This window comes from Nyctibius grandis, chromosome 9 (assembly GCF_013368605.1).
Source record: "Nyctibius grandis isolate bNycGra1 chromosome 9, bNycGra1.pri, whole genome shotgun sequence".
NCBI classification, from domain to species: Eukaryota; Metazoa; Chordata; class Aves; order Nyctibiiformes; family Nyctibiidae; genus Nyctibius; species Nyctibius grandis.
Genome location: NC_090666.1, coordinates 10536492 through 10549021, shown reverse-complemented (window position 1 = coordinate 10549021; position 12530 = coordinate 10536492). Strand labels below are relative to the sequence as shown.

At 41.0% G+C, this 12530-nt stretch overlaps 1 protein-coding gene across 1 annotated transcript; it reads left to right on the top strand.

Annotated features, from left to right (window-relative positions):
* Nucleotides 1–3680: 3680 nt before the first annotated feature.
* Nucleotides 3681–6972, top strand: CTLA4 (cytotoxic T-lymphocyte associated protein 4). Its single transcript, XM_068408176.1, has 4 exons — nucleotides 3681–3738; nucleotides 4991–5341; nucleotides 5832–5941; nucleotides 6874–6972. The coding sequence occupies exons 1-4, from the start codon at nucleotides 3681–3683 to the stop codon at nucleotides 6970–6972; spliced, it is 618 nt and encodes a 205-aa protein (XP_068264277.1).
* Nucleotides 6973–12530: the final 5558 nt, after the last annotated feature.

Here is a 12530-nt window from a genome sequence, read left to right as displayed (position 1 = left end):
AAAAAGGATGCTCACACATCCACCCGCACCTCAAATCCTTCTGGACAATCTGCTCGTCAGCAGAAGTGCACAAGAAGACCAACCCTGTGCGCCCTGAGAAGTACTAGATGGAAGATTCCTCAGCTAGTACTGTCCTCGCCTCTGCTGAGGCTGGACTGAGGGCACAGGCTTAGGACTAGAGAGCAGCATCTGTAAATCCAGGTTAGAAGCTGACAGAAAGGCCACATCTCTGAGAGGCTTAAAAACCAGTGGTTTTGTGATGTGAATTGTGGTTCCTTCAGGAACCAAGACTAATCCACCAAACTTGGTCATATCTAGGCCTTTACTTACACTAATCAGGTTTTAGTCCTTTAATGGTAATGAAACAATATTTTTCCAGTCACTGTGTTATTTCCTTTTCTCTTTACCTATTGTTTTGTAGAAAAGATTTTTTCTTCAGCCATACCACTTAGAGGTCTGGATTTTTTTTTCAAATGACAGTGCATTTCAAAACCCCAATAGGTTTGTGGCAAACTAACATGGTAAAAACATGAACTGTTTAACATAATAAGACATGATCTCACATTCTGAGTTTAACAAAATATCCTGAAACCAGATACTTATGCAAATGATAAGCTTCTCTTCTCCCCATTACATCTCAAGCAAATCACCAAGCAAGTTCCTGTCACAGAATAAAAAAAAACATGGGCAGCATGAGACAGGCTTTAAAGTGTGAAAATAATTTTGTGAATAATAACATTTTACAATGGGAATTCTGACAGGGTGTCAGCAGGAAGGTTTGCCCTGACACGTGTTCAATGAAGAAAGGCAATTCAAATCACTAAAATGTGAGCGACTAACCCAAAATAAGAAAGAAACTTACATGAAAAACCTAGTTATTTAACTTACTAGTAATCTGACTAATCACAGTAGTGTAGTCCAGTGTTCAGTGTAAATTGTGTGTCCCTCTATGAGCAAAGTTCAAAGAGGCCGTGAGACTCAAACCACTCCTAAGCTGGTTCCTCAGTTTAAGGCTCTGCAGCTTAGCTCTGCAAGGCCCTCAGCCCCCTCCCCTGCTCTGACACTTTGCTATGGTAGCATATGTAGCGTATAAAGGTTTCCTGTGACCTGGAGATTAATATCACCCCTATGAACAAAGACTACTCTAATCTAAGTACGTGCATTAAAGGAAAGATTTCTCTTACACTGAGCTTTTGGACGTGGCAAGTGCAAAGCACAGGCTGTTGGAGACAGCCTGAGGAATATCCTTCCTGAAAGACCTTCTGAATCTCAAAGTCAAAGGGAGGGCTCTTCTTTTACCCATTCCCTTGTCCTGGCCCTAGGCCATGTGTCAGGTTCCAGTTATGGAGAAAGGGTGGAAGAAAAAAAGTTCTCAAGATGAGGAAGTCGGGGCAGGAAGATACCAGACTACACAGACTGGAAGGCAGAGTTAGTAGGTAAGATAGGTCCTATGGCTATAGCCCACAAAGCATGGCTGTGATACATAGGGAAGGTGGACTAAGCAGAATTCCAGAGACTCTTCACCAGCTGAAGAGTAGTTAGAAGAGGGGCACAGCAGAAAGAAAACACTTCCCCAGTGATTCTTGTGGCTCTTATTTTAGGGGGTAACTCATTCAGTTGCCAAAACCTTGTTCCATGCCATAATTGAGCTGGGAAGGATGGGAGCAGTGAAGGGGAGATTTTATTTAGAACAAGTTCTCTATTTTACTGCATCATCCATGTGCTATCTGCATATGTTAACTCAAGACACGGAGTCTGATTAGCAAGGATAGAGGGCAGCATAGCAAGGTGATCTCTGTCCATTGGAAGGAGGATACTCTGGGCTCATCTCAGGCTGCTCTGGCTGTGAAGACAGAGTCGACTTCAAGAGACTCCACGGGGAGACATATTATGCCTTACTTAGAAGAGCAGTCATCACAACATGAGGCTTTTAAGGAGGAAGAAACATAAAAAGTAAAAAATGGTCATTCTGAAAAGGTACCCTGAGAACAAAACAGCCAGCAAACAAGATGAGTTACCACTGGAAACACAATGTTTGTCAGAGCAGTCTCAATTGCCAGAGAGAGGAGTGCCAGGGCACTACCTCTCACTCGAACTGTATAAGACACTGTGGACATATGGGGCAGTGAGCACTGAGTTTTACATGGCAATCCTTTGCAAGTGTTTAGTGGTTAATTGCACCATCAATTTGCAGTCTCAATCAATTATCAGGAGGTGACATTATGGTTGATGAGGCTCAAATGTGTCATTTGTTTAACTGCATTCAAAACCCAAGCCAAAAATATACATAGGACAGGTAATTTGGCTGCTACTCTGGATATGAAAATGTCAGGCATAACTGTTAATTTCATGCCATAAATCTCGCTGATATTCTGGTACATGATGTTGCAATAGTATTTCTTTAATATTAAATTTAATATTAAAATTGATTTAAGCTTGTCTAACCAGTAATACAATATGGGCCTGACTCATTATTAGGGTGCAGTTTTTCATTTTCCCATAGGCATATTTTTATTTAGCATCAGTTGTGTTTTGAATGCTGGTTAGGATCAAACTGACTATGAACCTGTCATTACAAAAAATTGTTGCATCACCTAAGTATGGAAGCAGAAAATTTATATCATTAGCACCTTCTAAAAGAACTTCTTAAAGTGGGGGGGAAAAAAAGAATTATGACCTTCAGTGTAACTTCATTTTTATGAAATTCTTTAGGCAATGATTCACGGATATGACAGTCTATCACATAAAAAAGCAAAATGATTTTCAGACCTTACATGACTTTTAAAAGACCGACGGATGAAAACCGTTTCACTGGGATGGGAAATGATGCAGGTGCTCTAAGCAGAGATAGCAATAATCAAAGCTCCTGCAGTGTTTTTCATCTGGTGATCTCAAGGTACTTAGACAGTAAAGTCCATAGGTAAGGAAAGTACTGTATAGATGTGGAAGTCATTAGCTGCAAACCTAGATAGATACTTTTTTCTTGGAAACAGGAAAGCCTAAAGAAGCTGGGTTATGATTCAAGTCACATTGCTGATATGAAAAGATGAAGTCATTGCAAGCGTCATCAATATTTTGAAGGGGGCAGCAGTTTTTAAACATCAAAAGCACTAACATTAAAGCAAGCAAAGAAATTGGGGGCGGAGGGAAGTCCTCCATAAAAAAGCTAGCTTGCACCAATCCCCTGTGCCACATTAGGCAGAAGTATAGTCCTCTGTGTGTTGTCCTAGTAGGAAATACCTGATGATTGCAAAAATATTAAGTGCTATGATTGTGCAAGCTGGCAGCACCAAAGGGCCTGGACTGCTCTATTGGATGATTACCTTTCCTCCCCCAATTCTTAAAGCAGAATGGATGGCAGTTTCAGATTGAATACATATTTTCCATCTGCTGAATAGTTGTTTTTGTTCATGCTGTTTGAGGTTAACTGTGCACGTACTAATCAAACCCACTACTTCCTTTCTCGTAAAACCAAAACAAAGCTTCATATTACTTTCAGGTACAGCATCTGGGATCAAAGCTATATATATACACACTGACTCTGTGTGGGTTCAAACATTTCGAAGATTCAGTATCCTGAAAGGTGTCGCCTTTTTTCCAGTCCTGAGAGTTCCAGTTTGTCTTACAGTCTGAAGGCATCAGCCACCTTCAGCCCCTTCAGCATCTGTCCCAGCACAGGAATGCTCTCAATATTGGTCACCGTGGGCTTTCTCTGCACAGCCACTGCCATTGCCGAAGGTGGGTAGACGAAGAAGGCAAGGTAGCTGGGGGTGTCTACATTTTCTCAGTTTCACATCTTCGCAGGAGATGGACTGAGTACAACAGGGAGAGGGGGATGACATGGGACCCCTCCATAGGACAGTCTGGGAACGAGGTCTTGGGGCACCGTGAGGTATCTGGAAAACCAGACACAGACTTTAGAGCAGTAGCATCTGTAGAGAGATTGGGCAGGATTCTGAGTAGCTCAAGAAGGCAGAAAGATTTTGACAAACCAGGCCCTGTGAGTGAAGTTGTTGGCAGCTGATAACATGGATATAAAGGTTGGAATGGATGGAGAATTCTACTCTTCTTCATCCCAAATTCTTGCACTGCAGAACTGAAGAAGATAAGCCCTGCCCCAAAATGGACTGATATAAAACGAAATTGAACAAATAATACTGAGTCTTCACAGCTTATTAAAGCAAAAGTCAAAACCTTCCCATTGGGTAGCAGGATAGAGTACAGAAGTTGCAAAAAGCAGCCAGTGGGGATGTAGATGGTACACCAGTTTCCCTTTAAGATTTGTAACGATTTTTTGCAGTATGTTTATCAGGCTTTGCTGTGTGTTGCTATACTGTGGCTTGGGGTATACACTATTGCTGTAATGTGGCTTGGGAATAGCTGGTTAAAAATGAGGCGCAAAAAGATCAGAAACAAAAATATGCAAACAGGTTTTCCATTCAGTTTTACTGTTACCCTAATGGTTCTGTTCCATGTTCCATGTTCCATACAGGATGTCAACCTGTTTGTTTCTAAATGTCAACATGCTTATTTCTACCAGGCAGAAATTGTGGTTTACCTAATTTTAAATTTCAAATTTCAAATTTCAGCTTTACCATCTGAAGTCTGTTTTTTTGCTTTCTTACATATATTAAACAGTTTGTGTTGAGGGAAACTGAAGCATGAAGGTCATTACTCCAGTAAGTGGGACAAATTACCTACTATTTAAGCAACAAGTAATTGCTGAGATTTATAATATAATTTACAGTAATCAAAGCACTTCTTGAGTGCATGGCAGGAGTGCAAGTGACTGAGCTTTTTAAATTGTATTAATGCAGTGCCTATGTGTCTTGGAGTCCTTTTTTTGGAAGGGTTTAGCAGCATTTCTAGGAATTACCCATGGATAATAGGAGGTCGTAGGACTCCGCTCCTATTGTGCAGGTTTCAAGTAAATGACTGCAGATCATTTCTTGACAGTTCACTTACCATCATGCTCTTTACTTCCTTACAGTAATGGAAGTGACTCAGCCAGCAATCGTGCTGGCCAACAGGCAAGGAGTTGCCAGCTTGGTGTGTAAATACAAGCACATTGGGAATGCAAAGGAAATTCGAGTGACTCTGCTTAAACAGACGGGTGACCGTTTCACTGAGATTTGTGCTTCAACCTACACAACGGAGTTTAAAATGTTCAGTGTGGAAGAGGTCATTCAGTGCCATGTTAGCCCTAGCAGAAACAATGTGACCCTCACCCTCACTGGCCTGCAAGCTAATGATACTGGTCTTTATGTCTGCAAGATGGAGCGGATGTACCCTCCACCCTATTTTATGAACAAGGGAAATGGGACGCACCTCTATGTCATTGGTAAGCCAAGCAGCTTTACAGTACTGTGGTATTTCCAGGTTAGGGGAGTTGCTATTATGTCTCAAAGGTCTTCAAAGTTGTGTTTGTAAGAAGTGAGGCTGAACACTGATTCAAGCACTGAAAATCATGATTAGGTCTTATTCCTTTCCGAAGTCCCTTCACAACCTTAAAGCAGGTATATTCATAGGCATGCAATGTATTTAGCAATGTATGGATGTTTGACAGCATAAGCAATACCCCAGAGTGTACACATATGTCTAGGCAGTTAGATATGTAAGTGCAGAAACAGCTGAGAGTAAGGTGTATGTTCTTCTACAGATAAAGCCTATTTTCATTGGAGGTTGACTGGGCAGGAACTCAGAGCTTAGACCTGGTAGTATCCTGGGATAGCACATGCTAGAGAAAAGCAGTGTGGAGGCTAACTTAATGACTCTAGGGGCTTCCTTATGAGGCTCATGTGTGACATGACTTGTGTGATATCATGTTTTAGATCCAGAACCTTGTCCAGACACTGCCATATATCTCTGGCTGTTAGGAGCAACTGCCTCAGGATTTTTTCTTTACAGTATCATCATCTCAGCCATTCTTGTGGGCAAAGCGGTAAGTCCCATCAACTCAGCCCCCTCCTGCTAATAAAACCCCTTTGTGTGCCAAGGACAAGGAGAAAGAAATGAGAACAGGGAAGAACACTGGGAACAAACACGCTGGGATGCTCCTTTTTACTGGTGCAATGCTGTAACAATAATGCAGAATAAGAGAATTTGCTGGAGCTGCCATTTATACTTGTTTATGGCTTATTTGTGTTGCCAGAGTACCAGAAAGCAGTCAGCTTACATCAGCCAGACTGACCCTTGGCTTAGGTTTGGATGCTTAGAACAGGTTGGAGTCCTGGATGCTTCTGGGATCGAATGCAATAGTCTTCATGTGTGCTCTGATTTCACAACTGATTCATTCAAAATCCCAGGATTTCATTTTCCTGTTCTCACTGTTCACCTCTGTGAAGAGGCTTCCCTTTGTGATGGGGGGAGTTGTAACTTACAGCATTTTTAACTTCACAGCTAGAAATGTCCGCACAAAGACAAAGGCATGCAAACTATAAGCCTGGGTTGCCTCTTTCCATGGGGGTCTGGAGTACTCACAATCTGTTAGAAATAAACCTGATGCCAAAGCTTAAAACCAAACAGTATGCCTGTCCCATATTTTTCAATCTGCCCTTGTCCCTAGGAGCTAAATGAAACTGTTCCGTGTGAACACTCCTAATTTTGAATCAACACTGAGCTCTGCAGCAGGAGGTCCTTCAAAGGGCTAAATGAACGGCAGAACTCTGTTTTTACATAAATGGCCCCTGTAATTCCTGATTCTCCCTCAAATGGTCACAATGGATATTTTACAAAGAGGGGTGACAGGGAAAGGTGTCTAGAATACCTCCTACTCGGTAAAGGCAGAACACCCATCATTTTTCTCTAAAATGTGCTGGTCAATGATTATGCTATGATCACTTGTTTATTTCACTGTCTTCCCCTATTTTATAGATAAAGAGAAGACGATGTCTCACTACTGGGGTCTATGTGAAAATGCCTTCTGAAAAGCTAGAGAAAAAAGTGATTCCATTCCACATCACTGTTGACTGAAACAAGGAGAGAGATCATTTTCTAGCTGGGATGGAGAGTCTGCTAATTCACTTAAGTTAAAGAAATAAAATTAACTGTCTTATCACAAAGGTGTATGGGAAGGAGAGAGAATATTCTTTGAAACTTCTATGGTTTGGAGGAGAATAAATAGTTTATGCATTAATATTTCAAGGTTAACCCTGTCACATAAGAATGGCTACATTAGGCCATTGATTCTTTGAGTTGTATTGTACCAATATGTAGTCTATATATATATACATATATATATGTATAGCATTAAGAGCTATTGCTGTTGCAGCTGAGCATCTTACTGTTAAATTTCACCATGTCTACTGATCAACTGAAATCCAAACACTATTGCGACAGAGGCTTGTGTGTCATTGCAAGGCTAATGCTATGGGGGCGGAGGGGGCAGAGGAGCACACTAATGTACGAAGGAATGTTGACTTGCTTCCTGCATTGCTATTTATTGGTCCCATTCCTGGCACTAGTGCTCTGCGCTTCCACAGAGGCATCACCATAGGCTGGCACTGATGACACTGCTGCTCTAAAAACCTGAGCTCAGCTCCTTTCACTGGCATTGTGTCCCAGCAGTGCAGCGCTGGAGTTAACTTGATGGTATCTGAGCCAGTGCTGACAGCTCGGTTGGAGAGAAAGGCTGCCCAGCAGGAGCCCTCTTAGGCTGTTGCTGGGAGGATGTTTCAGCTCTGCTGGGCCCTTGCGTTTTACAAATGCTAAATTAGCATCTATCCAAAAGGCAGAAGTATGTTGCTGTGTTTAACTGAGTCTATTTTCCATGAAAATACCGACAGTGTATAATCTTGTTTATTAGTTATGTACCATTCAATAAAAACCTTGAAGCTTTGCCCAAATTCAAGTTCATTTCTTATTCACCATTCTCAGAAGAAACAGGAAGTGGCTACATGTTAGAAAGCAGCAATGACAAGATGAACCTTTCCCCTCTGACCCTGTGTTTTGCCCTTCTGAGGGAGCCTGTGCACTCATGCCAACACTTAGTTTCTCAGCTCTCCTCCTCGGGGGGCCACCATTAAAATGTCAAGTCTTCTACTTGTCTAGCTAGAGCTGCTGTGATGTGGTTCAGAGACGCTACCAGCAAAGATACTTACTTGCAGGAGGTAGCTGTAATGACTTTGACGGTATCTTCTGTACGTGTTTATACAAAAAGCTAGTCCTAGTTTCAAATCCTGTTTTCTTTGCACCTCTTTGACACTCTCACTCACTAAATGCTAGCTGAGACACAAAGCTGCTGGAGCTTAAAGCATTTCATCATTCTTTCTCAGCTACTACCTACTACTTTGACTCTTTGCTATCAAAATTTCACCTTGCAACCCAAAAACTTGGCAGCATGTGTCTCTGTTTCACAGCTGTGAATCCATCTTCTTGGCTCCATAACGGTGAACCCAAATCCCCACAGCCCTCTATGCCACGTTCCTGCAGTGGCAGCAGCTCCCAGAACACCAGATCTCCTTGCTCTTTTGGTTCACTTTTCCCCGCTTGCCCCTTCCTCTGGCACCACCTCCAACTGTACAAATAAACATTCACATTCTCAATTTGCCAATTTTTGCAGGTGCTAACTGCTCTCTCAGTGTTGACCTACAATTGTAGTGCATTAAGTAAAAGTAGCATCTGATGACATATCCTTTTTCTGAAGGCATTTTAGTATTCTGACATCAGTCTGGGATTTTTTCCCTTAATTTTCCACTGACTTGTTGTTTTGGGGATAAAAAATGGTCAAGATCACACACCTGATGTCACTGCAAAATGACTGAATTTCTGCCTGTTCAAGTGCAGCCTGCTCAGAGAAATGTGTTCCATGATTGGTAAAAATAGATTTGAACCACACATCCACTTCTACAAGCTGTAAAGTCTTCCAATAAATTTACCTGGGCAAAGCAAGAATAATTATTCAGGGCAATTTTTTTCCGCCACAGCAAGTAGTAGCTCAGATATCCCCTGAATCATGTGTCTGACTCCTAATCATGAATCAACTGTTTCTTCTTTTTCTTTTCCTTGACAATTCCTATACACTGGGACCAAGAACTTAGTTTTCTTAAGCAATCTAAAAGCAGTTCAAGTAAATTATTTTCTAAGTTTACCCCTCCTGAGTGAAGAGATGCTTTGGACCTGTATCAACAACCTCACGACCTCTGTCACCATTCACAGCTGGCTGTGAATCTGTGTCCCCATAGAACCTGTGTATATTCCAGTTCACCTTCATTTCTGGCAGCTAAGTTGACCATGGTATAGGCCTTCTGCATCCACCTGGATGTACACTAGCACTTCCTTGAGACATTCAGCCTGTAATGACCAGTGAAGAATTCTGCCCTAAATCAGCTGCAGGTTGCTAAATTACCTAAATAGTGAAGGTTATGGGAGAGCAGAGTAGAAATGATCCTCTCACATATGGCAACAGCAATATTTTGTGTTTGTTCCTGCACTTAAACAATTCCTGGTACGATGTTTATTAATTATCCTATCGGAAATTACTTTGCCCAAATTCTCTGGCTGTTCTGAACTTCTCTTCATCCTCAGTAGCTACTTTTTCTAACCTTCTCTTATTTCTGCAGTGCTTAATTTTCTCTGGCTTTCCTTACCATTGTAGCAGCCTTCTCCAGTACTAAATAAGTACGCATTATCATTTTTGTTCTAAGCCAGGTTCCCCTTTTGAATTTTCTGGCAGGGTAATAGGTGCACTCAAATCAGCAGATGTAGCAGTGAAGACTGAAGAGGGATTTCAGTTCAGATTTTATTGACAATGATACTCTCGTAATTTATATCTGGCACTACAGAGATGAGTGGAGCCTAAGTGCCCGCAGAGATGATATTTATACCTATCTCCATACAGTCCATATAGCAGCTAGCTCTGAAGAGTGCAGAGCCCAGACCTCAGGGAATTTCCATTCCCCTGACGCCCTGTGCCGCCCTCCAGGACCTTCAGCTCTGTGCTTTTCCCTGATACTTGTAGAGCATCTTGCCACAATCAACACTCAAAAAAAAATTGACATATGCAAGTCAGATATAGTTTTCTGTCAGATCACAACAGTACCAATATGAAAGGTGCAAACTCTAGGTCAGTGTACATCCCAGAAAATACAATAAAGAGGAAATCCTGACTCCTTCTGGGAAGGAAGAAAGTGACAAGCAAAGGTGAAAGGATTTGGTCTCAGAATTCTGCTCATTAGAACAGGGAGTTTAAAAACATAACTGAGTATCTTACCAGGACAGCCAAATAATGAGACCATACTGCTTGGTGAGGTTCAGGAAGAGTCTCTTTTGATGTGCCCTTCGCCCAGCCAGGAGATATGTCAGTCTGTTTGAGAAACAGAGATGGTGAGTTTCTGGCTGCATCTGAGTGGGCATTCACAGGTATACTTGTCTGCATTAAAGACAACGGCATATGCATACACCACCCTCCATCCCCCAATATTCTAGTTTCATTTTCATCCACTTTTTTATCTGAACTATTTTTTCTTCTTGCCATTATCAATTATCAGAGTTCTAGCTGATACAGAAAAACATGTGACAAAAGTCTCCCATCTGGCTACTCTATGAGTAGGCCATGAGTAGTCCATCGTTTTAGCATTAGAGATAATGCTAAAATTATAATGTGAAATATTCAGATTCCCCACTCTTTGGAGGAATATGTGAATACGAACTCACTACACAGTCAGGCCTTGAGGTCTGTAGGCAAAATCCATTCATCCTGTTTTCCACAGATCTTTACCAAATTAAAAAAAAAAATCAAGGACCACTATGCTACGCAAGAGCAGACTTTTATTGACGTATTCCTATCCTTCCTAACCTCCTGACCTTTGCTTAAGATTCCCCTGGGCCTAATTACGTGTTTTTCAATAAACAACATTTGCGTTGGCCAGGTAATGCCTAACTGGTTTGATACAATTCCTGCCTGAGTACTGACTTCAAGCTTTGCAGCTCCAAAGAGTACAAGCATGTGTGTGAGGGGCTGAGGTGAGATTTGGAGGCAAAGTACGTTGGAAGGTAAGATATGACTGGCTTCTTCCTTTCACTAGACAAAAGCTGTTGCTGGGGAGTGAGCCCTGAAAAATAAACTAGAAAATGTATCAGTTTTCCCTGTGATGGGAACAGTGTGAACTGTGACTAAAGAGCTCTGCCTCTAGGAGAGGCATAAATAGGAATCAGATGATGTAGCCAAGAGTTATATCATGAATTTCAAACCAAAGAAGGCTGGTGTATAGCAGATGGTTTTATGCATTACTAAAACCAATTTATTCTTGACATTTGTAAACTGCGTGCTTGCTTGGACACATAAATGGTATTTTGAGCCAGCTTCTACCACAGCTAGGCTGTGGGGCCTCTACAGTCCCTGGGAGGGTAATGTGAATTTTGAATGCAGGCTTATGGCTGGGAGGGAGGTGTGGGGAAGAGGTGAAATTTAGAAAATTTTTGGGCTGCAGAGAATGAGGAAAGAATTACAAACACACAGCACCATACTCTTCTGATCCTGCAGATTCCTGAGCATCACTTAGGCATAATTATTCCTGTACTTCTACACACAGACATTCAGCACTTACATGACTCTGTTATCATTTTCTGTGAATGTTTTTTTGTGACTGATAAAAGAACATTTTTTTTTTAAGAGTACTTTTATATTGTGTATCAAAGAGGAATGGTGAGGAACTGTGGTATGTTTGAGCAAATAACAGTTACTGGTAAAACATCTTAGTAACTATGGGAAGTGGGTTTGTAAAAATTGTCCCTGAAGTAAGTTTAAAAATTTTTGTTGTTTACTAGAGGGACAGAGCAAGGAGAAGTCCAGGTAAGGGACAAAACTTCATTGGGAATCATTAATAATTCCTGCTGACATGATGACATGGCAGATGTTTTTCCATGAAGTAGGAGATTATTAACCACTCAAAATTTCACTATTCTCTCTTTTCTAACTTTTAAAATGGAGATTTCTTTCTATTTCCATAGTCAGCTGTCTTAACCACAGTAATGGTTTTATACCTTAATGAACGTTTTTTAGTGGTTATGAAATTACAGTTGAACAAAAAGTTCTCAGTTTCTTCACTGACGGTTTTTCTTCTTCATTCTCTTCTGGCTGTTGTTTTGAAAAAGTAGTACTTTAAAATGTGCAGTTTGATCTGCTTCATTTGCTGCTCTGGGTGGGTTGTTTCTACACAACACCACTTCTGTTCTGTTCAAACATCCACATGATACAAATGAGGTCCTAATCTTTTCAAGTTACTTTTGTTCCCAGGAGCAGCAACATGCAAGCTTCCTGCAGCAGAAGCGGTAAGACAGAGACATTTTTCAATACATTACAAATTGAAAATAAAAATATGCAGTCAAAATTAGGTTTAAAGAATCTGGATGAATTCTTTTATAGCACAGTATTTATAGGCATGCAATTTTCTTGAAAACATGCTCTGTAGTACTTCTTTATTCACCAGTAGAATTGATAATAAGAAAGCAAATCTTACTTATTAGCTATAATACAGCCAGTTCAGGAATTAATGAAATATTGACTGTTTTTAAAATGAAAAATAATGTAT

Bases quoted from the DNA above. Each gene is read 5' to 3' on its own strand.
- CTLA4 (XM_068408176.1), top strand. From the start codon at position 3,681: ATGCTCTCAATATTGGTCACCGTGGGCTTTCTCTGCACAGCCACTGCC. The intron at 5,342-5,831 runs GTAAGCCAAGCA...ATCATGTTTTAG, and splicing joins GACGCACCTCTATGTCATTG to ATCCAGAACCTTGTCCAGAC. The intron at 5,942-6,873 runs GTAAGTCCCATC...CCTATTTTATAG, and splicing joins CCATTCTTGTGGGCAAAGCG to ATAAAGAGAAGACGATGTCT.